Source organism: Hemiscyllium ocellatum, chromosome 11 (genome assembly GCF_020745735.1).
Source record: "Hemiscyllium ocellatum isolate sHemOce1 chromosome 11, sHemOce1.pat.X.cur, whole genome shotgun sequence".
NCBI classification, from domain to species: Eukaryota; Metazoa; Chordata; class Chondrichthyes; order Orectolobiformes; family Hemiscylliidae; genus Hemiscyllium; species Hemiscyllium ocellatum.
Window position 1 is genome coordinate 59,368,067 of NC_083411.1, and position 27,094 is coordinate 59,395,160.

Below are 27,094 nucleotides of genomic sequence, written 5' to 3' on the forward strand. Positions count from 1 at the left end.
ATTCACTCCACTTGGTGTCAAGAAACAGTTAGAGTCACTGCATAGTGCAAGGGATTTGGGCCCTGACAGCGTTACAGCAACAGTACTGAAGAGTTGTGCTCCAGAATTCATCGCCAAGCTCTTACAGTACAGTAAGAACACTGGCATATACCTGACAACATGAAACATTGACCAGATATGTTCTGGACACAAAAGCCAATTACTGCCCTAACAGTCCACTCTCTCAATCATCGGAAACAACCTGCTCAGTGACACCAGCTTGTGTTCCTCCAGGGTCACTCAGTGCCCGGCCTTGGTTTAAACAAAACAGCTGGATTCCAGAGGTATGGTGGAAGTGACAGTCCTTGACATCAAGGCCGCATTTGCCCGTGTGTGGCATCAAGAAGCCTGAGCAAACTGAAATCAATTAGTGTCAATGGGCCAAACTCTTCACTTGTTCGAACAATTACTGGAACACTGAAAGATGGATATGGATGCCGGAGGCCAGTTATCTCAGCTCTAGGACATCTCTGGAAGAGTTCATCAGGCAAAGTCTTAGGGAGAATTGTAAGGGATAGGATTTATGAACATCTGGATAGGAATAATGTGATCAAGGATAGTCAACATGGTTTTGTGAAGGGTAGGTCGTGCCTCACAAAGCTTATTAAATTCTTTGAGAAGGTGACTAAGGAGGTGGATGAGGGTAAAGCGGTAGATGTGGTGTATATGGATTTTAGTAAGGCATTTGATAAGGTTCCCCATGGTAGGCTACTGCAAAAAATACGGAGGTATGGCATTGAGGGTGAGTTGGAGGTTTGGATTAGGAATTGGCTGGCTGGAAGAAGACAGAGGGTAGTAGTTGATGGTAAAGGTTCATCTTGGAGTACAGTTACTAGCAGTGTTCCGCAAGGATCTGTTTTGGGACCATTGCTGTTTGTCATTTTTATAAATGACCTGGAGGAGGGGCTAGAAGGCTGGGTGAGCAAATTTGCGGATGATACAAAAGTCGGTGGAGTTGTTGACAGTGAGGAAGGATGTGGCAGATTACAGCGGGATATAGATAAGCTCAGAGCTGGACAGAAAGGTGGCAAATGGAGTTCAATGTAGGTAAGTGTGAAGTGATTCACTTTGGTAAGAGTAACAAGAAGATGGAGTACTGGGCTAATAGTCGGATATTTGGTAGTGTGGATGAGCAGAGGGATCTTGGTGTCCATGTACACAGATCTCTGAAAGTTGCCACCCAGGTAAATAGTGCTGTGAAAAAGGCATATGGCGTACTGGCTTTTATTGGTAGAGGAATTGAGTTCCGGATTCCTGAGCTCATGTTGCAGTTGTATAAGACTCTGGTGCGGCTGCATCTGGAGTATTGTGTGCAGTTTTGGTCGCCATACTATAGGAAGTATGTGGAGGCACTGGAACGGGTGCAGAGGAGGTTTACCAGGATGTTGCCTGATATGGTAGGAAGATCGTATGAGGAAAGGCTGAGGCACTTGGGGCTGTTTTCATTGGAGAAGAGAAGGTTTGGGGGTGACTTGATAGAGGTGTACAAGATGATTTGGGGTTTAGATAGGGTTGACCATGAGAACCTTTTTCCAAGTATTTAGTCAGCTATTACGAGGTGGCATAGCTTTAAATTAAGGGGTGGTAGGTATAGGACAGATGTTAGGGGTAGATTCTTTACTCAGTGAGTCGTGAGTTCATGGAATGCCCTGCCAGTAGCAGTGGTGGACTCTCCCTCTTCATGGGCATTTAAACGGGCATTGGATAGACATATGGAGGATAGTGGGCTAGTGTAGGTTAGGTGGGCTTGGATCGGCGCAACATTGAGGGCCAAAGGGCCTGTACTGCACTGTATTGTTCTATGTTCTAGGTTAGTGTCTGAGGTCCAACCATCTCTAACTGTTTCATCAATGATCTTCCCTCCACCATAAGGTCAGAAGTAGGCATGTTCACAATGATTGCACAATGTTCAGCAATATTCGCAACTCATCAGATACTGAAGAAGTCCTGAACAATATCCAGGCTTGGGCTGACAAGTGGCAAGTAACACTCCTACCACCCAAATGCCAGGCAATGACCATTTCCAACAAGAGACAACCTAACCACTGCTCCATGATATTCAATGGTGTTACCATCAATGAATACCCCCACAATCAATATCCTTGTTGTCACCATTAACCAGAAACTCAACTGGACTTACTATACAAACACAATGGTGACAAGAGCTGGTCAGAGGCTAGGAATACTGCAGGAGTAACTCACCTCCTGTCTCCCCAAGCTTGTTATCATCTACAAGGCATAAGTCAGGAGTTTAATTGAATATTCCTCACTTGCCTGCTCCAAGAGCACGCCAGAAGGTTGACACCCTCCAGGACAAAGCTGCTTACTTGATTGGCAAAACATCTACAAGCATCCATTCCCTTCACACCGATACACAATTGCAACAGTTTGTGCTACCTACAAGATGCACTGCAGAAATTTACCAAGGCTCCTTTGAAAGCACCTTCCAAACCCAGGACCACTTCCATCTAGAAAGACAAGGGCAGAAAATACAGGGGAATACCACTACCTGCAAAAATCCCCTCTAAAATGATCACCATGCTGACTTGGAAATATACCATTGATCCTTCACAGTCACTTGGTCAAAATCCTGGAATTCCTTTCCAAAGGACATTGTAGGGAAACCTACAGTGCATAGACTGCAGAGGTTCTAGAAGGCAGCTCATCACTACTTCTCATGAGTAACTAGCGATAGGCAATAAATGCTGGCCCAGCCAGAGAAAACAAGTTCCTTGAACGAATAAGAAAAAAGCTCATTGAAGAACAATCTCAGCAGGACTTATACATTTAGTGGTAAGGTCTTGGGGTCTGTTGCTGAACAAAGAGACCTGAACAAAGAGTGCAGATTCATAGCTCCTTGAAAGTGGAGTCGCAGGTAGATAGGATAGTGAAGAAGGCTTTTGGTATGCTTTCCTTTATCAGTCAGAGTATTGAGTACAGGAGCTGGGAGGTCGTGTTGCGGCTGTACAGGACGTTTGTTAGGCCACTGTTGGAATGTTGTGTGCAATTCTGGTCTCCTTCCTATTGGAAAGATATTGTGAAACTTGAAAGGATTCAGAAGAGGTTTACAAGGATGTTGCCAGGGTTGGAGGATTTGAGCTATAGGGAGAGGCTGTACAGACTGGGGCTGTTTTCCCTGGAGCATCGGAGGCTGAGGGGTGACCTTATAGAGGTTTACAAAATTATGTGAGGCATGGATAGGATAAATAGACAAAGTCTTTTCCCTGGGGTGTGGGAGTCCAGAACTAGAGGGCATAGGTTTAGAGTGAACGGGGAAAGATATAAAAGAGACCTAATAGGCAACTTTTTCTTACAGAGGGTGGTACATGTATGAAATGAGCTGCCAGAGGAAATAGTGGAGGCTGGTACAATTGCAACATTTTAAAGGCATTTGGATGGGCATATGAAAGGAAGAGTTTGGAGGGATATGAGCCAGGTGGGGCTAGATTGGGTTGGGATATCTGGTCTGCATGGAAGGGTTGGACCAAAGGGTTTGTTTGCAGGCTGTACATCTCTATGACTATATACCTTGGCACCATTGATAAGTACCAAAGTTGGTTTTAGCTCCTCCCTCGTTTCCTCAATGTCTATTTCATTTGAGGGTTTAATCCCGCACCTGATGTCCAAGTGAGCATTCTTCAACCTAAAAACTAACCACTGAAACATTGAACTCCATCAACTATTAACTCGCTGGGTCCAGACTTGATCCAATGTGTAGTATGCACTTTGGTATTTTTTTTTACCAAGGATTGGGAATCAGTGACAGGATCCTTGGTTTGTGTTTTCCAACTTAAACTGAGGGCACAGGTTCAGCTCCAGAGTTCTCACTGCAGCTCATAACTAGCTGCATTGCTAACCCATATCTTGTGATTTAGCTTTAATTTAATTCAAAGTAGAACAGCAACTGCTGGTGTGAGTTTATCTTCAGCAGGATGTTTTACCAGATGTGACAATGCTTATGTGATCCCCAATAACATAAGAAACTGAGTGTGAATATCATGGGTTTGAAGAGACTGTTAAACATTTGTTACAATTAACTATTGCAAACAAGTGGGACCCTCCTGAGGCAAAATAGCATCTGGGCTGATATTTTACAACAGAATAAGGATAACTTTTCCAAAACAGATAGACATGGTTGTGCAGAGGCACATGGAATTAATTTGACAATTATGCACACAGGTAAGACAGAGTTCAAAGATTAATGTTTCAAAATTCAATGTAATGTTTTGAAAGTTTGACAATTTTTCCTGACTTGGTGGATGTATGTCCACCTGGAAAGGTACTCATTGATCTCTGTTGCACTTGTTTGACAACTTGGTTAGTTGCTGCTGGTTGCTATTAATCAACCCTACCACACAACATCATCAGAGGGTTCAACTCTCAATCTCTTCATACATGATTGGTCTGTCATAAATTGTTCAGAGCTGGCTTCTGTTCCTTTATCATGTAATATCATGAGCTGCAATACATTTCTGTGACCTGGGCTGGGTGCATATTTTAGAAACCATTGCTGGTATCCAAAGATTTGTATTTCTAACTCTCACTCTCTGCCCAGTGAGCAATTTTGGAAATTCTTACTTGGGACACCAAATAACCTAAAAATACCACCATTGTGTCAGTGACACTTGTACTCATTTTGCTGCTAATTCACCAAACAAATGGGTGATTTAGAGAAGTAATCTGTCACAAGGAAGTAATCTCCCCATACAATATGAACAGCTCTGTTGCTACTTTGCTGAAGAATTGGATGAAATATCATATGGATATAGAGTCTCCTACTGTTTACATATTGCATTCGTGAGTCATTGAATATCCCGATTCATCCCTGGATTGTTATGCCAATCATTTTGAACTTTCAATACTCATACGTTCCTGTGGTAACATGGGCATGATTTGAAACTGCGCCCAATGAAAACAATTCACATTGTCCAAAGTATAACATGTCAGCCTTGAGAGTACATTTAATTTCATAGTTTAGGTGATCATGGTGCAGATCAAGATGAATATCTTTGTATTTTGGATAAGCTGTTCTGTAAATCATATGCAATCATATTGGCTACCTGGTTTAATTACTACTTCAAAGTTATAACTTTGCCAATTCTTGACTAATTCAATTGCACCATATGTGACTTGTTCTGCCATGGTGGGTGTGGTTTGAATGTCATGATTTGAGACTGCACTTAGATCTGTACATACTGGTAACCATGTATCTGTTAGACTAAATATTTCGGGAAGCCAGTGAGAGTTTGCGCATTGACACTCATTGACAATACATACAATTGTTGATCTGCTGTCTCCACTGAGAGATGGTTTCTCATAGCCTGTACCATGGAACATTACTTGCTCAGGTGCATGTCATTGAGGCCATATAGTGGTTACATGGTAATACTAACTCCGGTGTTGATTTTAGCTTTTATCTTGTATCACACTGCCTTCTCAGGACACATGATATTAAAGAGCTCCTGATTGCTTTCTACTCCCAACACAGAGTGTGAGATTAACATCATGTAAAGCCTGCTCATTTTCTAAAATTTGCCTTTCATTTGGTTGACTCTGAACCTCATCAATGTGGTTGCCTTGGTGCACCTTGGTAACAGTTTCCTTGTTGCTGATGATTTGTTATTACTCTATACTGTCATGTCAGTCGCTTGTTGGTTTAATGTAAGGGCCTGACTTGGCTTTTGGAAACAGATTTCCTGCACATAGCCATGTCCCTTGATGCTACAGATATCAAAAAATAGAGCATGGACTTTGGAGAAGTGCAACAAACTACTGCTATTGGAGCTTTTGTTGGTTGCAAAATAGTATTGGTAGCACCTAAAGCATGTAATCGTTGCTGGCCTGCTACGACATCTTCATAGATCTGTCTACCCTCAAGTAATAGGTCAAGGCTGTGGCCCTTCTTATTGCACAAATGTTTCTTCCAACTGACTTTAATTCATGTGAATGTGATAATCAACTCATTAATATTCTCTGGCCGTTCCTCTTCAGTAAAGTCACACTCATTCCCTTTGCAATGGCATCCTCCAACAAACTGGTGAATAGTCTCTTGAGGATTCTTGTCTAATTGAAATGATGTCAAGTCTGTTCATCCTGAAGTGAATTCTTATCTTGATCTGCTCTTCAAGATCTTTCCAAATCATATCCAGACTTTTCTGATCCACCCAGAAAAACTGTGCAAGTTAATAATGTGAAGCTCCTCCTTGTCAAGTCATAAAATCCCTATGGAGTGGAAGCAGGCCATTCAGCTCATTGAGTCTGCATGACCCTCTGATCAGCATCCCATCCAAAACCAATCTCTTACCCTATCCCTGCAACTCTCCATTTCCCCTCGCTAATCCACCTAACCTACACATCCCTGGACGCTATCAGCAATTTAGCACAGCCAATCCACCAAACATGCATATCTTTGGACCATGAGAGGAAACCGAAGCACCTGGTGAGACCCATCTGAAATGGGCAGAATGTGTAAAATCCACGTAGACAGTTGCCTGTGGGTCAATTCAAACCCAGATCCCTGGCAATGTAAGGCCACTGTACCTCCCTGAGTTCTGACAAGATTTTTAAGAGTTCTTTTCATGGCCTCACCTAGACCTTGATCTGCAAAATAGAACTGCATGAAGTTTTGGAACAGTAAAATCAGTGAAGGTGTTGCTGGATGCCAAATCCATACCAGTTTTGTTGCTATCCATGAGTTGGCCTTTACAAAAACACCAGCATTTGCTGTGTGTCCCTGATATTTTTGTCTCTCCAAATTATACTGCTCTTTCCTTAAGAACAAAGACGTTTGTAATTGTCATTATGTATTAACTTCCATCAACCGAGCTTTCTAGGATTCAAGTTTTCTGTAATGCACTGGCCTTTGTCATAGCTCAAGGGCATTCTTTAGCATTTTAATTTGTTTTTATTACCAAGGAAATCTTAGAAATGTATTTTACCTTGAAAGAATTTGCATCCTAATGAAAATTAGAAATATGTTCCATTGTTCTCGTGCTTAATGCTCCATCTACAGATGTGAACAATTGTCTGTACTCTGAAAAACTGATGCTGTTTAAGATAACAAACTTCTCCCTATTCCAAACTGTCTGCTTCCAAAGTCATGCTGGACATCAATTTGTTTTCTAAATATGTACCTCTATGATGTCGTTAAGAGATAGTAACTGCTGTTGCTATGGTGTGAGTTTGCCTCCACCAGGGTGTTTTACCTGATGGGGCAATGCTTTTGTTATATAACACAATGTCAGAAACTGGGCATGATATTGTGGTATTGGGCAACCCAACAGACATTCATTACATTGCTCAAGCATACACATTTCTGAGCTAGTAGTTTGCTCTTAGTTTACAATAGTTGGGCATGTTACTAGTCAAGTTTCCTGGAGATGGTGGTATACTGGAGGAGTCACTGGCTTGGTAGTCAAGAAGCTCAGGTTAATGCTCAAGGGACATGGGTTCAAATCTCACCACAGCAACTTGGTACAATTTACAAGGGCAGCACAGTGGCTCAGTGGATCGCTCTGCAGCCTCACAGCGCTAGGGACCTGAGTTAGATTTCGGCCTCGGACGACTGTCTGTGTGGAGTTTGCATAGTCTCCCTGTGTCTGTGTGGGTTTCCTCTAGGTGCTCTGGTTTCCTCCCACAAAACAAAGATGGGTTGGCCATGCTAAATTGTCTGTTGTGTTAGTCAGAGGGAAATGTATCTGGGTTACTCTTTAGAGGGTCAGTGTGGACTTGGTGGGCCCAAGGGCCTGTTTCTGCACTGTAGGGAATCTAATCTAATCATTCTTTAAATGATCCAAGGAAAAATTGACTCTGAAAAAACAATGAGATTTGGAGTCAACCATCCAGGTGAACTGAACACAATCACAATCACGCGCATTTAATGAATAAGAAACTAAACTAACATCAGTGTTAATCACTGACATATCTTGGTGTAACATAACAAAGTTTTCAAAGAGAATGACAGCAAGGCTCAGATACACTCTCATTTAATCACTCAATTATAACTAGTTTATTAATATGAATTAAACATTAAAATGCATTGAAATTGTTGGTGAGTTTTAATTATTCAATAATCTCTAACCTTGTAACATTGGTACAGATTTCCACACTGCAACAGGCCCGAGGCTGGCAAACTGTCCAAAGGAAGATTCCAAGAAAAATATTGGTATCCCAACAAGACCCAGCATGATTGAGTAGGGAATAAGAAATACACCTGGAAAATAGAATAAAAAGGTGAAACAGGGTCCATGGATGTGAATTCCCAACATACTCTGCAGTTTCAAGTGGATGGTAACAACAACTTTATACTAACAGAGAAACAGGCCTAATCTTTAGAATCTCTCCTCATAACCAAACCCCTAAAATCCAGGTTATCATTCTTGCAAAACCATGTTGTACTCCCTCCAAGGCCAATATATCCTCCCTTAGATGTAGTGCCCAGATCTTCCCACAGTACTTCAATTGTGGTCGAACCAGGGTTTTGTATATCTGCAGCATACTGTCTACATCCTTGTATTCATGTCCTCGAGGTGTAAAAGCCAGATTCCATGAGCTTTCTTCATTATTTACTGTACCTGTTTGTGGTACTTTAAAGGTCCATGCACCTGAAGCCCCAAGTCTCTTTTGGCATCCATTGTGTTTAACTTGATGCCATCTAGGAAGTATCCAGGTCGATACTATATCGGTCAAAATGGATAACCACACACTTGCTTACATTGAACTTCATCTGCTACATTTTTGCCCAATTACTGAGTCTATCAAGAACCCTCTGCAATTTTATGCTGTTGACTACATTGTCTACAATGCCCCCTAACTTTTGTCATCAGTATATTTGGATATATGATTTTCTATGTTATTATCCTAGTTGTCAATAACAAATATGAATAATTGAGACCCTAACACAGATCCTTACGGGGATACCACTGGTCACATCCTGCAAATTTCAGGACCTACTCATTATCCTTATTTTCTGGCACCTGCCACTCAACCAATTTCTGAACTATATAAGTAATTTGCCCTCAATTCCATCAGCCTCTACCTTAGTTAATAAGCTCTTATGTGCAATTTATCACATGCCATCTGAAGTCCATACAAACAACAACCATAGACATTCCCCTGTCCACTATCTTAGTCATGGCTTCAAAAAATTAAATGAGGTTTGTCAGGCATGACCTACTGTCCCTGATTAACTGAAGAAATTTGAAGTGCTTAGTTATTTTATCCTTAATTAGAGACACCAACCAGTGCCCCAGCACAGATGTTAGGCTAACTGATCTATAAATCCCTGATTTTCCTCTTTCGCCCCTGTTCTAAAGTGAAATAATGTCTGCAATTCTTCAGTCCAGTGGGACAACTCCTGTATTGAGGGAACATTGAAAGATTAGTAAGAGTAAGGTTAATTAGTAAGAGCAGAGTAGTAATCCCAGGATTGCTATTGGTGCCATTGTCTAGTGAAGCTAGGAACGGAGAGTGTGTGCAGCTAAACACGTGGCTGCAGAGCTGGTATAGGAGGGAGGGCTTCAGGTATGTGGATCTTCTGCAGAAGGTGGGACCTGTACGGGTTGCACCTGATCTTGAGGGGCATCAATATCCTGGGCAGGAGGTTTGCTAGAGATCTTCGGGAGGGTTTAAACTAGTTTGGCAGAGGGATGGGAACTGGAACTATGGATCAAAGGATGTGGATGCTGGTGAACAGGCAGATACAGCATGCAGAGAGACTGTGAGAAGGATAGGCAGTTGATAGGGCAAAGCTGCAGTCAGTGTGATGGGTCTATTTTAATGCAAGAAGTGTCAAGAATAAGGGTGATGAACTTAGAGCATGGAGCTACAATGGAGCATGGAGTTTCTTGAAGCTACAATGTTGTGGCTATTATGGAGGCTTTGATATCACAGGGGCAGGAATGGTTGCTGAATGTTCCGGGATAGGAACAGAGATGGAGGTAAAATAGATGGGTGGGTGGCATTGCTAATAAGGGACAGTATAATAGTTGGAGAAATGAAGATTGTCGGGAATGGTTTGTCCACTGAGTCATTATAAGTGGAAGTCAGAAAAAGGAAAGGAGCAGTCACTTTATTGGGAGTTTTCAATAACACCCAATAGCAACAAAGGCATGGAGGAGCCGATTGTGAGGCAGATTTTGACAAGGTGCATACGTAACAGGCTTGTGTCGGGTGACTTCAACTTCCCTAATATTGACTGGAACCTCCTTAGCGCAAATAGTTTGGATGCAGCAGATTTTTTCAGGTGTGTCCAAGAAGGATTCCTGATTAAATATTTAGCTAGGCCAACCAAAGGGGAGGCCATTTGGATTTGGTGCTTGGTAATAAACCAAGCCAGGTGACAGATCTCTTGGTGGGAGAACATTTCTGTTATAGTGATCACAACTCCCTGACCTTTACTATAGTCATGGAGAGGGATAGGAGCAGATGGTATGCGAAAGCATTTAGTTGGGGAAGGGGGAAATTACAATGCTATTAGGCAGGAACCGTGAATCATAAATTGGGAGTAGATATTCTCAGGGAAATGTACAACAGAAATGTTGAGGTTGTTTACGGAGAACTTACAGCAAGTGCGGGTAGGGCCAATCAGGGATAGTGATGGGAACTTGTGCCTGGAGTTGGCATTTGGGGAGGTCGTTAATGAATATGTTGTATGAGTATTCACTAGGGAGAGGGACCTTATTGTTTGTGAGGACAGCGTGAAACAGACTGATATGCTCAAACAGGTTGATGTTAAGAAGGAGGAGATGCTGCAAATTTTGAAAAGCATGAGGATAGATAAGTCGCCTGAACCAGACGGGATATACCTAAGTTTGCTGCAGGAAGCGAGGGAAGAGATTGCTGTGCCTAAAGTGTTATGACACAGAGGTGAACCTCTCTCTTCATTAAACCAAACACCCAGAGAAGCTCACCTCACCTCATATTTCTAATATTTCAAGAAAATAACATCAATTCATTCTTTAACTCTAAAAGGGAACATCAAGCAACAAATATTCACAACACTAAGGCCCCTTTTCTCTTAACTGCTTAATACCTGCCTCCAATGCTATAATATACTGTTCCAATAAAACATTTATTAAAATTACATCAAATCAATTTCAAAACCTTTCAGTGGCTGTCATCTTTGGTGTCTTTCTTCTTCCGGCTGAAGACCTCACTGGATCATCTTCTTTCTTTTTACTGTTAAGATGTTTCGTATGAAAGGTACCTTTGATACAGAGTATTTCAATGTCTTGGGTCTCTCTCTCTCTCGATTGCAGTTGCTCTATCTGATTTTCAAAATGGCTGCCTTTTTCATTTTCCCCCAAAATTGGATCATCAGTTTGATGTTGGTAAAACAATAAATTCAAACTGGATTGGGTTTTAGTATCCTGAGGCATAATTTAAACTGTTTGTTTAAATTGGATTTGTTGCCAAAACAGCAAACAATTCAGGTTTCCATTTCACAGCCAAATGTTATATATTTTCAATTTTCTAGTACACTCTGACACTGCTAGTTAAATCATATGACAGGTGCTTGTAAGCTCTCAGTGCAGAACAGCATTCACTCTTTCTTAAAGGTACAGGACATTACAACAGAAGTAATGATCTTCACATGCTCACTGGCTACTGGAGTAGTACCAGATGATTGGAGGGTGGCAAATGTCATTCCCTTGTTCAAAAAAGAGGAAATGGATAACCCTGGGAATTACAGACCAGTCAGTCTTACATCACTTGGTATTTGGATGATAGTAAAATGTAGGGTATGTAGGTTAGTTTGATCTTAGAATAGGATAAAAGGTCTGCGCAACATAGAGGGCTGAAGAGCCCGTACTGTTCTATGTTCTATCTGTGTATGACTGTGAGCGTGAGGAGTTAGAAGGGGAATAAAGTTATATGTTGATATTTGCCAGTTGTTCATCTGGGGTTGGAATACATTATCTCCTTATCTATTAATTTATTTATCAATCATAGATAGCAGTAGACAATCTTAAAGAATCACTGATTGATGATAAATTCAACCTTTACATTATAATATCAGTGTTTGGCACTTGTGCCTGGGAGATGATGTACAGGCTTTGTGGAGTTAGGGGTGAGTTACTTGCTGCAATATTCCTAAACTCTGACTTGCTCTTGTAACCAGAGTATGAGTCTAGTTCAGTTTCTGGTAAATGGTAACCCCAGGCTGTTGACAATGGGAGATTCAGTAATGGTCATGATAATGAATTTCACAAAATAATGGCTGGATTCTCTCTTGTTGGAGAGGGTCATTCCTGCCAATTGTGTGACATGAATGTGCTTGCCACTTGTTATCCCAAATCTGCATTTGAACATGGGCTGCTTCAGTATCTAAGCAATTGTGAATGGTGTTGAGGATTTGCAACCATGCACTTTCCTGGGGGCCAAAGAAGTGTTTGATCCTTGACACTCATTGATTCCAGTTTTGCTAGGGCTCCTGGATATCACACTCAGTCAACTGTGGCCTTGATGTCCACCGCTGTCACTATCTGGAGTAGAGTGGTGCTGGAAAAGCACAGCAGTTCAGGCAGCATCCGAGGAGCAGTAAAATCGACGTTTCGGGCAAAAGCCCTTCATCAGGCAGACAGCTGTATTCCTGATGAAGGGCGTTTGCCCGAAACTTCGATTTTACTGCTTCGCGGATGCTGCCTGAACTGCTGTGCTTTTCCAGCACCACTCTACTCCAGAATCTGGTTTCCAGTATCTGCAGCCATTGTTTTTGCCCAGGGCTGCCACTATCACCTCCTCTCTGGAATTCAGCTCTTTTGTCCACGTTAGAACCAAGGCTGTAATGAGGTCAGGAGCTGAGTGGTCCTGGCGGAATCCAAACTGGGCATCACCAAGCAGGTTATTGCTGAGCAGGTGCTGCTGGATAGCATTGTTGACGACACCTTCCATCACTTCACTGATCATCGACTGATGGGGTGTAATGGGCCGGGTTGGATTTGTCCAGCTTTTTTATGGATGCAGAGCATATCTGAGCAATTTTGACAATGATGAGTGGATGCTGATGTTGTAACTAAACTCGAAGAGCTTGGCTAGAGGTGCAGCAAGTTCTGGAGCACAGACGTTCAGTACTATTGCCAGAATGATGTCAAGGCCCATAGGTTTTGCAGTATCCAGTGCATTGAACTGTATTTTGTTATCTCATGGAGTGAATCAAATTGGTTGAAGGCTGGCATCTGTAATGTTGGGGACAAGTAGAGAACATTGAGATGGATCATCCACTCAGCACTTCAGCCTTACCTTTTGCACTGATGTGTTGGGCTCTTTCATCATTGAGGATGGGGACATTTGTGGAGCCTCTTCATCCAGTGAGTTGTTTAAATGTCTACCACCATTCATGATTGGATGTGGCAGGACAGCAGAGTCTGGTTCAGACTGATTGGTTGCTTAGCTCTATCACATGCTGCTTATTGTGTTTGGCATGCAAGTAGCCCTGTTTAGTAGCTTCACTAGCTTGACACCTCATGTTTAGGTATGTCTAGTGCTGTTCCTGACTCCCCAACTTCACTGTCCATTGAACCAGGCTGATCCCCGGCTTGATGGTAATGCTTGAGTGGGAGAGATGCTGGGCCATGAGTTTGCAGATTGTGCTGAAGTATGCTTCTGTTGCTGATGATGGCCCACAGCGCCTGAAGTCTTAGTTGCTAAATCTGCTTGAAGTCTGTCCCATTTAGCTCAGTGATAGTGCAATACAACAGGATGGATGGTATTCTGAATGTGAAGGTGTAACTTCATCTCCACAAGGACTGTGCAGTATCACTCATACCAATACAGCCAGCAGATTGGTGACGATGAAGTCAAGTAAGTTTTTCCCTCCTATTGGTTCCCTCATCACCTACCACAAACCCAGTGTAGCAGCATTGAATTTCATCAGCTATTCCCTGGACCACTCTCCCAAACTGTCTAGATCCTTCTGCAGCCTCCCCACCTCCTCAGTACTACCTGCCTGTCCGCCTAACTTCGTATCATCGGCGAACTTTGCCAGAATTCTCCCTGTCCCTTCATCCAGATCATTAATATATAAAATGAACAGCTGTGGCCCCAACACTGAACCCTTCAGGACCCCGCTTGTCACCAGCTGCCATTCCGAATAAGAACCTTTTATCCCAACTCTCTGCCTTCTGTCAGACAGCCAATCCCCAACTTATGCCAGTAGCTTACCTTGAACACCAGGGGCCCTCACCTTACTCTGCAGCTTCCTGTGAGGCACCCTATCAAAGGCATTTTGGAAGTGTACATAGATGACATCCACTGGGTTTCCCTGGTCTAACCTACTTGTTACCTCTTCAAAGAATTCTAACAGGTTTGTCAGGCATGACCTTCCCTTACTAAATCCATGCTGACTTGTTCTAATCTGACCCTGCACTTCCAAGAATTTAGAAATTCCGTCCTTAACGATGGATTCTAGAATTTTACCTACAACCAAGGGTAGGCTCATCGGCCTATAATTTTCCATCTTCTGTCTTGGTCCTTTCTTGAACAAGGGAGTTACAATAGCAATTTTCCAATCATCTGGAACTTTCCTGATTCCAGTGATGTTTGAAAGATCACATTCAGCGCCTCCGCTATTTCTACAACTCAATCCTCAGTCGATTGGCGAGGATGAAGTCAAGTATGTTTTTCACTCCTGTTGGTTTCCTCACCACCTACCACAGACCCAGTGTAGCAGTGAAGTTCTTTAGGACATAACCACCTTGATCAGTAGTGCTACTGCTGAGCCAGTCTTGATGGTCAATGTTGAAATCCCCCACCTAAAGGACATGTTGTGCCCTTGCCACCCTCAATGCTTCCTCCAAGTTTGTTCAGCATTGAGGAGTACTGATTCATCAGCTGAGGGAGGATGGTATGTGATAATCAGCAGGACCTTTTTGCCCCCTTTTTAACCTGAAGCCATGAGACTTCAAGGGTCTGGCGTCAATTTTGAGGACTCCCAGGGCAACTCCCTCCTGACTGTTCACTAGCTAGATAGGATGTCAGCTGGGCAGGAGGTCAGGTTGACAGTAGAGGCCAGTGGTCAGTTCTGTCGAGGGTGTGGAGTCACAGACAGACAGGACAGGGAAGAAGGCTTTTGGCATACTGTCTTTCATCAGTCAGGGCACTGAGTATAAATGCCTGGAAGTTATGTTGCACTTGTACAGGATGTTGGTGAGGCCACATTTGGAGTGTTATGCTCAGTTTTGGTCTCCCTGCTAGAGGAAGGATGTTGTTAAACTGGGAAGAGTTCAGAAGAAATTTACAGGGATGGTGCCAGGATGCAATGGTCTGAGTTACAGGGAAAGGTTGAACAACCTAAGACTTTTTTCTTTAGAGCTGAAGAGATTGAGGAAGTTTGTTATAGAAATGTATAATATCATGATAGGCATGGATAGAGTGAATGCACTCTGTCTTTTTTCCAGAATTGGGGAATCGAGGACAGGAGGGCATCGGTTTAAGGTTAGAGGGGAAAGAATAAAGGAGACCCTGAGGGGGACGTTTTGACGCAGAGGGTGGAATGCATCTGGAATGAGCTGCCAGCAGAAGGTTGATTACATTAACAACATCTAAAGGTATTTAGACAAGTACATCGATAGGAAAAGTTTAGAAGGAAATGGCTAAGTGCAGCGAAATGGGGTTAGCATGGATGGACAGTTTGGTAGGCATGGACCAATTTGGACCAAAGGGCTTGTCTCCGTGCTGTAGGACTCTATGACTCTATGTTAATGTTGGGTTGGGTTGGGTCACATTTGACTGATGCAAGGAGTTGCTAGGTAGATGTCAACTCAGATCTGATGGATGTGGGGGTTTGGAGCAGGTCTGGACATGGCAGGGGTGTTAGATTTAATAATCTCACTTTCCTGATTAATTATTTTACTTAAATTCATCAGTACCTTCTGAAATTTCCGATGTAAATAGAGACTTTTGGAGTGTTCCAAGAATCGGAGAATTGTCTAGTGGAAAATCCAGTTTCCTGGGCAATACCTTCAGAGTGTGCTAGAATGGGGATTCCACAGAATATTCATGGTGACTCATCGTCGACACCAAATAATGACTGGCCTGCGTAAAATCCTTGACTTTATATCATTATAATAAATGTCTGCTGGTTTCTCTGATAGCATGATATCCAGACTCAGTCTCTTATGTTATGGTGGATAATATATAAGCATATATATACATTACTGGAGGCAAACTAAGATCGAAATGTAGATAAGTAATAACTGTAATCCAGGAGATAATGAAGTTCATTGATAACTCACTGTGAGATGGTAAAGTAGGTACAGCAACTTTGTTTTAGCTAGCACCTTATCAATGGGTATTCCTGATAAACCGACCAAAATTATGTGTTCAATATTGTGATCCATCATGATGTCCGTATATTTCTGCTGTAAGCAAAGTCTAACAGTGATTCCACTAGCATGCTACAAAGACTGATTGAAACTTTATTCTTTTGTGTTTTCTATCCTTGTTTTAATCTTAACATCTGTTGATATTGCTGACAAGAACTTTATTATCTTAACTCCAAAGGAATCTTCCATAAAACTTGTAATGAATCAATCTATGCCTATTTAAACTGAAAATGTGGTCTACTCTGACTTGAACTAGACAAATGAAAAAGGCGCTACATGAGTTTTATTAATCTACTGTTTATTGAAAATGCTGGGAACAATCTGGGTCTTAATGACATTCTGTTGTGTTTTTAGAATTATTTCAGTTTTAGGAATTTAGCAATATAAAGTATTTAAAGGTATAAAAGTATAATGCTTTTTACTCCTGATGAGAAATGGGCCACAGATTCAAACTACAACCTGTAATGAGACAATCTGATTTGCTCAAAAGTCACTTGAATTAATTTCAACCACCACTTTGCACTTTAGTATTTAACTGTGCCATGTCCAGACTGTAACATTTCTAACCCCTGCACAATTGTTAGGATGTCAGAAAACACACAAGACCAGGCTATAGTCCAGCAGGTTTATTTGAAATCAGAAGCTTCTGGGATTCTGCTGCTTCATCAGGTGAAGGTTAAACCTGTTGGATCATAACCTGGAGTTGTTGCATTCTGACTTTGCCTACTCCAGTCAAACACCGGCACCTCCACATCAATTGTTACGATGGGAAGCACTGACAAGAGCAATATCCAAGCCAACAGACCTTAAAGATCATTGAAATGCTCCCTCTGCATTTCTATCCCCTTAATTCAAATTCCAGACAGTACCTCCTCCATTTTTGTAAGCCAGGAAAGGGAATCTCCAGACATTGCCTAGACCCACAGCACAGCCAATCATCGAGAGCAAGTAGTCAGTCTTCGAGGACCAGTTACCTCTCTTCACATTTTCATCATTTCTGTTCACTGCTGGATTGGCAGCACTCTTGGGGCAAAGAAAGGAATTGACTAAATTAGAAAGTAGATTTTTTCAATCTAAACTTAAGCACTTAGTTCAACTCTTCCCCACTGTAAAAACATTTCTTCATTCCCCAGTTAACAGCAATCACTTAGTAGTTTGGAAACAAGATGGGTGACTGCAGTTCACAAAAGCTAAAATCCCCAAAGAATCAGCACTTCTCAGCATTTTACATGAGTGTAATTTCATGTTTTGCTAAAATACTCACTGTATCTATTGGAGAGTGTGTTTCCTGTTCATTCTGTGAGAATTCAGATAAAGCCAACTCCCTCTGGTCCATCTTCAGACAGCCATGAATACTTTCTTCGCTTGCTCAGGAGCTGGATGTAAACCTTAAGGAGCAAATCTTGCCCGAAGATGTTCTATCTTTCCAAAATTCCAGGACTGTGATTAAGAACTGTTCAGCCTTTCACCAAGTAAATGACTGGTGAGAATGACAAGATGTGTCCAAAAGGCCAAGATCTAGTTGCTCAGGTCTGGGTGATGTCCACATTTCCTGACTATTTCTGATGCAATCTCCACACTAAAAATAATAGAATTTCAGGTTTGTTTCAGAATACTCAATGTCAGAATATATCTATTTTGCATCACATATTTCTCACCAATGCTTTGAAATGAGGAGGTCACACAATATAGAGAGAGGCCATGGCATGAATCAGCGTCTGCAGCTTTCACCGTGGGGTGGCTGTTACTCTGCACTACCTCAATGTTTCCAATTGACCAGGAATCTCTCCTACTATCCCTGCTTGCCATACAATTATCAGAAAGATTCAAAGATTGACTATTGAGTGACCATTCAGATTGAGGCTGAATGCAGCGCCAATATTTTGAAGTCTTGAGATTTCAAAGGACTTTGTCAGAGTGAACCAGACACAGGGGATTTGCTGTTGGGAAAATTAAAAATCCCATTCAGTTCCCTCACAGTCAGCTGGGGCATCATGACCAGGGCCTCCAAGCCCTCCGTTGCTTCCTCTACCGATGTTCCCAACAGTACCCTTCCATCGACACTCTCATTCGTTTGGCCAAACTGGTCCTGACACTTAACAATTTCTCCTTCGAATCCTCCCACTTCCTCCAGACCAAAGGGGTAGCCAGGGGCACCCGAATGGGCCCCAGCTATGCCTGTCTCTTTGTTGGCTACGTAGAACAGTCCATCTTCCGTAATTACACCAACACCACTCCCCACCTCCTCCTCCGCTACATTGATGGCTGCATTGGCACCACCTCGTGCTCCCGCAAGGAGGTTGAGCAATTCAACAACTTCACCAAAACATTCCACCCTGATTTTAAATTTACCTGGACCATCTCTGACACCTCCCTCCTCTTCCTGGACCTCTCCATCTCCATTAATGACGACCGACTTGACACTGACATTTTTTACAAACCTACCGACTTCCACAGCTACCTGGATTACACCTCTTCCAACCCTACCTCCTGCAAAAATGCCAGCCTGTATTTCCAATTCCTCCATCTCCGCCATATCTGCTCCCATGAGGACCAGTTCCACCACAGAACACAACAGATGGCCTCCTTCCAATTTCCCTTCCCACGTGGTTAATGATGCCCTCCAACGCATCTCGTCTACACCCCTCACCTCTGCCCTCAGACCCCACCCCTCCAACTGTAACAAGGACAGAACCCCTCTGGTGTTCACCTTCCACCCTACCAACCTTTGCATAAACCAAATCATCCAATGACATTTCCGCCACCTCCAAACGGACCCCACCACCAGGGATATAGTTCTCTCCCCACCCCTTTCCGCCTTCCACAAAGACCATTTATCCGTGACTACCTGGTCAGGTCCACGCCCCCTTACAACCCACCCTCCCATGCTGGCACCTTCCCCTGCCACTGCAGGAATTGCAAAACCTGCGCCCACACCTCCTCCCTCACCTCCATCCAAGGCCCTAAAGGAGCCTTCCACATCCATCAAAGTTTTACCTGCACATCCACCAATATCATTTATTGTATCCATTGGTCCTCTCTATATTGGGAAGACTGGACATCTGCACCAATCAACCCCACTGCCCTGTGACCCAACATTTCATCTCCCCCTCCCACTCTGCCAAGGACATGGACGTCCTGGGCCTCCTTCACCGCTGCTCCCTCACCACCCGATGCTTGGAGGAAGAATGCCTCATCTTCCGCCTCGGAACACTTCAACCCCAGGGCATTAATGTGGACTTCAACAGTTTCCTCATTTCTCCTTCCCCCACCTCACCCCAGTTCCAAATTTCCAGCTCAGCACTGTCCCCATGACTTGTCCTACCAGCCTATCTTCTTTTCAATCTATCCACTCGACCCTCCTCCCTGACCTATCACCTTCAACACCTCCCCCACTCACCTATTGTACTCTATGCTACTTTCTCCCCACCCCCACCCTTCTCTCATTTATCTCTCGACCCTTCAGGCACTCTGCCTGTATTACTGATGAAGGGCTTTTGCCTGAAACATCGATTTTACTGCTCCTCAGATGCTGCCTGAACTGCTGTGCTTTTACAACACCACTAATCCAGCATCAGAAATTTCACATGGTCTGACAAATCTCTATCAACGGAATATATATGTTATATGTTTTTGGAGATATTTCCCTGGTGCCAGGATCAAGGATGTCTCAGAGAGGGTGCAAAATGTTCTCAAGGAGGAGGGGTACCAGCAAGAGGTCATTGTCCATATTGGAACCAATGACATAGGAAGGGGAAAGGTTGAGATTCTGAAGGGAGATTACAGAGAATTAGGCAGGAATTTAAAAAGGAGGTCCTCAAGAGTAGTAATATCTGCATTACTCCCAGTGCTATGAGCTAGTGAGAGCAGGAATAGGAGGATAGAGTAGATGAATGCATGGCTGAGGAGCCAGTGTATGGGAGAAGGATTCACATTTTTTTGGATCATTAGAATCTCCTTTGGGGTAGAAGTGACCTGTACAAGAAGGACGGATTGCACCTAACTTGGAAGGGGACTAATATACTGGCAGGGAAATTTGCTTGAGCTGCTCGGGAGGATTAAAACTAGTAAGGTGGGGGTTAGGGGGGTGGGACCCAGGGAGATAGTAAGGAAAGAGATCGATCTGAGATGGTACAGTTGAGAATAGGAGCAAGTCAAACAGGGCAGGCAGGGACAAGATAGGACTAATAAATTAAACAGCATTTATTTCAATGCAAGGGGCCTGACAGGGAAGACAGCTGAACTCAGGGCATGATTCGGAATGTGCGTCTGGAACATCCCAGCAATTACAGAAACATGGCTCAGGGATGAGCAGGACTGGCAGCTTAATGTTCCAGGATACAAATGCTACAGGAAGGATAGAAAGGGAGGCGAGAGAGGAGGGGGAGTGGCATTTGTGATAAGGGAGGATATTCCTGGAAATATATCCAGGGAAGTTATTTAGGTGGAACTGAGAAATAAGAAAAGGATGATTACCTTATTGGGATTGTATTATAGACCTCCTAATAGTCAGAGAGAAATTGAGAAACAAACTTGCAAGGAGATCTCAGTTTTCTGCAAAAATAATAGGGTGGCTATGGCCAGGGATCTTAACTTTCCAAACGTGGACTGGGACTGCCATAGTGTTAAGGGTTTAGATGGAGAGGAATTTGTTAAGCGCATTACAAGAACATTTTCTGATTCAGTATGTGGATGTACCTACTAGGGAAGGTGCAAAACTTGATCTACTCTTGGGAAATAAGGCAGGGCAGGTGACTGAAGTGTCAGTGGGGGAGCACTTTGGGGCCAGTGACCATAATTCTATTAGATTTAAAACTGTGATGGAAAAGGATAGATCAGATCTAAAAGTTGAATTTTTAAATTGGAAAAAGGCCAATTTGGACAGTATTAGGCAAGAACTTTCAAAAGCTGATTGGGGGTAGATGTTCGCAGGTAAAGGGACGGCTGGAAAATGGGAAGCCTTCAGAAATGAGATAATGAGAATCCAGAGAAAGTATATTCCTGTTAGGGTGAAAGGAAAGGCTGGTGGTATAGGGAATGCTGGATTACTAACGAAATTGCGGACTTGGTTAAGAAAAAGAAGGAAGCATATGTAAGGTATAGACAGGATAGATCGAGTGAATCCTAAGAAGAGTATAAAGGCAGTAGGAGTATACTTAAAAGGGAAAGCAGGAGGGTAAAAAGGGGACAGGAAATAGCTTTGGCAAATAGAATTCAGGAGAATCCAAAGGGTTTTTACAAATACATTAAGGACAAAAGGGTAACAAGGGAGAGAGGAGGGCCCCTCAAAGATCAGCAAGGCGGCCAGTGAGCCTGAAGTTGGTGGTGGGCAAGTTGTTGGAGAGAATCCTGAGGCACAGGATATACATGTATTTGGAAAGGCAAGGACTAATTAGGGATAGTCAGCATGATTTTATGCGTGGGAAATCATGTCTCACAAACTTGATTGAGTTGTTTGAAGAAGTAACAAAGAGGATTGATGAGGGTAGAATGGTAGATGTGATCTATATGAACTTCAGTATGGTGTTCGACAAAGTTCCCCATGGAAGACTGGTTAGCAAGGTCAGATCTCATGGAATACAGGGAGAACTAGCCATTTGGATATGGAACTGTTTCAAAGGTAGAAGACAGAGGGTGGTGGTGGAGGGTTGTTTTTCAGTCTGGAGGCCTATGACCAGTGGAGTGCCACAATGATCGGTGCTGGGTCCTCTACTTATTGTCATTTACATAAATGATTTGGATGCAAGCATAAGAGGTCTAGTTAGTAAGTTTGCAGATGACACTAAAATTGGAGGTGTAGTGGACAAAGAAGAAGGTTACCTCAGATTACAACAGGATCTTGACCAGATGGGCCAATGGGCTGAGAAGTGGCAGATGGAATTTAATTCAGATAAATGCGAAGTGCTGCATTTTGGGAGACCAAATCTTAGCAGGACTTATACACTTAATGGTAAGGTCCTAGGGAGTGTTGCTGAACAAAGAGATCTTGGAGTGCAGGTTTCATAGCTCCTTGAAAGTGGAGTCGCAGGTCGGTAGGATAGTGAAGAAGACATTTGGTATGCCTTCCTTTATTGATCCGAGTATTGAGTACAGGAGTTGGGAGCTCATGTTGCTGCTGCACAGGACATTGATTAGGCCACTGTTGGAATATTGCATGCAATTCTGGTCTCCTTCATATCGGAAAGATGTTGTGAAACTTGAAAGGGTTCACAAAAGATTTACAAGGATGTTGCCAGGTTTGGAGGATTTGGTCTATAGGGAGAGGCTGAACAGGCTGGGGCTGTTTTCCCTGGAGCATCAGAGGCTGAGGGGTGACCTTTTAGAGATTTACAAAATTATGAGGGGCATGGATAAGATAAATAGACAAAGTCTTTTCCCTGGGATGTGGGAGTCCAGAATTAGAGGGCATAGGTTTAGGGTGAGAGGGGAAAGATATAAAAGAGACCTAAGGGGCAACTTTTTCACACAGAGGGTGGTACATGTATGGAATGAGCTACCAGAGGAAGTGATGGAGGCTGGTACAATATTTAAAAGGCATTTGGATGGGTGTATGAATAGGAAGTGTTTGGAGGTTCGGGCGCATGCAAGTGGGACTAGATTGGATTAGGATATCTGGTTGGCATGGACGAGTTGGACCGCAGGTTCTGTTTCTATGCTGGACATCTCTATGACTCAATGACTCTCGGTGTTCCTGCTATAATGTGCGATTTGTCATTGCGGTTTGGCTACAATGTGATTAATTAATTATGGGTGATGTTTGGATAATGCGAAGTTTCTCTTGAGCAGATTTTCTGTAGCAATCTACAACACAATTCTCTGTAACAATTTCAATAGCACGATTTTCTGTAGTGCGGAGTTCCAGAAGAACGCAACGGCTGCATTACAGCAAAACAACCTGTATCTAGATGCATCTGCTCCAAGCTCAGCGAGGTTACTCTCGTTTTTAAAATTATTTCACAAGATGTTAGCATCTTCACATTTGTTGCCCATTCTGGATTACCCTGATAATGAGTGACCTGTTGACCCAGGAGGACCTGTTAACTAACAAAAGATAGTTAACTGTTAATCGCAATGCTGTGCAGTCACACGTAGGCCAGACCTAGCAATCATGAGAAATATTTTTTGACAATGACTCTGGTGAAGCAGGTAGGTGTCTGCAATAACTGATGGTTGTTTTATGGCATCGTTCAATTCCAGATTCTATTAATCACATGGAAACCTCACAAACCATTGTGATGAAATATGGAGATGTGGGCACCATGGTGGTTCAGTGGTTAGCACTGTTGCCTCACTCACCAGGAACTCAGGTTTGATTCCAGCCTTGGCTGACTGTCTCTGAGGAGTTTGCACATTTTCCCCGTGTCTGTGCGAGTTTTCTCTGGGTGCTCTGGTTTCCTGCAACAATCCAAGCAAGCTAGATGAATTGGCCATGCTATAAATTCCCCGTAGTGTTCAGGGATGTATAGGCTAGGTGCATGAGTCAGGGGTAAATATAGGATAAATGGGTAGGGGAATGGGTCTGGTTGGGTTACTCTTTGGAGATTCGATGTGGACTTGTTGGGCCAAAGGGCCTGTTTCCATACTGTATGGATGCTACGATTCTATGGCTCACAGCTTTTGGCAGTGTTGGGTACTTGTTTCCCTGATAATAGGAATAACCAGACAGGGAACTGCACAATGCCTTCGTGAATGCCTTTATTGCAGAAGTATGGCGTTAATGGTACATAGCAAGGTGATGCAAAGCACATCTGTCTGTGTTTTGCTCACATTCTTATACATTATTTGTTCATTCTATGCTCTCCCTTTACCCAATCCTCAGCCTCCACTTACTCTGAGTACTTCTAACCAATCACATCTTACATGTCCAATCACAAAATGTTTCTCTATGTCCTGTGATTATCTGCTAAGTTAAGCATAACCAAAATTTACTCATCAACACAACTTGTTCTGATTGTGATTGCCAGATGTTTCCTTTACAGGGTACTCGATATTTTGTTTGTCAACTGTACTGTTATAGTTAGCAACTGAGGGAATTTAAAATTCTCATAAAGTTATAGAGCACGGAAACAGACCCTTTGATCCAACTCATCCATGCTAACTATGTTTCCCAAACTAAACTAGTTCCACTTGCCTGCGTTTGGCCCTTTTGATTCCAATCACATTGTACATTATGAATCATTACCCATATGCAGCAGTCAGTATCCACTTCTTCTGATGTCGTAACTTGGGAGGGTTAAGGGCACGAGTAAAACAACATTTGATACATACATATAAAGCAAGAATAACAACAAGAAAGATGTTAATCTCCTGGAGGATAGATGTTTCAAGTGATCCTGACCAGTTATAGCCCAATTCTATATGGTACTTGAAAGGAGTTGTCTAAGTTTGTCGACCTCCTTGTGAATATGAGCAGTTGAATTTATGATCTCTTCAGAATTGGCCAGAATGTAGGTACAACACTCTTTTCCTACGTGGGCACAGGTCTGTCCTTTCTCAGATAGTAGCCAATCCAGGGCCATTTTGTAATTTTGTAATGTTCTTGTTCGAATAGCAACCATTTCTACATTACTCTTATCAAGGGCTTGGGAGGTGTCATGAACTACTTGTTCCAATATGGAATAGAGTAATTGAATCTCAGAAAAGGATTTACATGCAGCATATGGCCAATACCAAAGGTCAAAGAACTTGTCTATCTTAGAGTTGCAACGTTTATGGAGGATAAGGGATGAAAGGTAGAGTATGACACATAAAAGGGACTAAAAAAGCTAAATAAACAGAAACCAGATCATGACAGAGGTAACCACGTGGTAAGCATTATGTCCACAAACAAAAAAAAGTACCATTGCACAGGATAAACTGAGTTATATAGTTCGGGAGCCAGGTGTGGTCAAAAGTTTCTGCTGATGTGAGATAATAAATTTAACTTTAAATGGAAGACAAGCATCAGATGTGCCATTAAAATATTAGGTACAATTACTCTGACCTGCAAACCAACCCTTCGGCTTAAATCAAGTGAAACAAATAGAACATAACGGTTTTCCCACCATTGATGAATTAGTGATGGTGATACAGACGGTATTAAATTGAGGTTGATTCCAGCATTCAAATGCCGAAGAACTGTACCCTGTCAATTCCCACATACCTCTGGTGCCATTAATTTCCACCCAATATATCCCTTTCTCTGTGGAAGATGTGGCAGCCATGTGGGATTCGTTCTGGAGAGTGACCCATTCAGCCACTGCAGATGCATTAAAAGGCATGGGTCTAAGGGGATACCGTCCTTTGAATGTATGGGAATATGAGAGCAAACCCAGCACTGGAGACATTCGTATGTCCAGGATAAACATAAGACATGCACAAAAAAGTATTCGCATACAACTTGTGCCTGACAGTGCATGTTCATGTGACCCAAGAGATCAAAACAATTACGAGTTCCAAAAATAAAAACTTTGTCACAATGGGGCAGGGGTGTTAGCCCTTTTGACATGTGATGCATGAATCCAAGCCTTCCTGCCCTGCATATTCATGGCTGAAGGTGATAGGAGAAGAACTTGATACCGACCTTCCCACTTGGCACCCAACGGTTCTTTGTGTATTTTCTTAACGTAGACCCACTTGCCGGGAATGATGTCGTGAATACCTTTAGGGGAATCTCCTCAAGCTGCTGACACCTGTTGGGAAGCAAAATGAACAGAATCGGTTAGATCTTGAAATACTTTAACAATGAATCACTCAATAGTTGACAATCTGCTGTTCTAAGATCAATTGTATCAGGTAAAGACATGAGTCTACCAGTTATCACCTCAGAAGGGCTCATACCTGTGGTTTAATTAGGGATAGCTCAAATGTTACATCATACCAGAGGCTGAGCTTGAGGCCAAGGCAATCCTTCCTGATGATAGTTAGCCGAGTGTTGGTTCAGAATCTGATTTGTGTGTTCCACCTGTCGCAGTGACTGAGGGTGATTAGGCCAATGCAATTCCCACTTAATTAATTATGGGTGATGTTTGGATAATGCGAAGTTTCTCTTGAGCAGATTTTCTGTAGCAATCTACAACACAATTCTCTGTAACAATTTCAATAGCACGATTTTCTGTAGTGCGGAGTTGCAGAAGAACGCAACGGCTGCATTACAGCAAAACAACCTGTATCTAGATGCATCTGCTCCAAGCTCAGCGAGGTTACTCTCGTTTTTAAAATTATTTCACAAGATGTTAGCATCTTCACATTTGTTGCCCATTCTGGATTACCCTGATAATGAGTGACCTGTTGACCCAGGAGGACCTGTTAACTAACAAAAGATAGTTAACTGTTAATCGCAATGCTGTGCAGTCACACGTAGGCCAGACCTAGCAATCATGAGAAATATTTTTTGACAATGACTCTGGTGAAGCAGGTAGGTGTCTGCAATAACTGATGGTTGTTTTATGGCATCGTTCAATTCCAGATTCTATTAATCACATGGAAACCTCACAAACTATTGTGATGAAATATGGAGATGTGGGCACCATGGTGTTCAGTGGTTAGCACTGTTGCCTCACTCACCAGGAACTCAGGTTTGATTCCAGCTTGGCTGACTGTCTCTGAGGAGTTGCACATTTCCCCGTGTCTGTGCGAGTTTTCTCTGGGTGCTCTGGTTTCAGCAACAATCCAAGCAAGCTACATGAATTGGGCCATGCTTAAAATTCCCCGTAGTGTTCAGGGATGTAAGGCTAGGTGCATGAGTCAGG

General features: G+C 42.7%; 1 protein-coding gene across 1 annotated transcript in view; it reads right to left on the reverse strand.

The window, feature by feature from the left end:
- LOC132820024 (sodium- and chloride-dependent neutral and basic amino acid transporter B(0+)-like) overlaps window positions 1–27,094 on the reverse strand; it is a 156,251-nt gene that overhangs the window by 49,721 nt on the left and 79,436 nt on the right. Inside the window, exons 4-5 of the mRNA XM_060831950.1 lie at window positions 17,234–17,387; window positions 8,120–8,251 (exon numbers count right to left, since the gene is read on the reverse strand). Of these exons, the coding sequence (XP_060687933.1) occupies window positions 8,120–8,251; window positions 17,234–17,387 (286 nt within the window). The remainder of the gene's footprint in view (window positions 1–8,119; window positions 8,252–17,233; window positions 17,388–27,094) is intronic.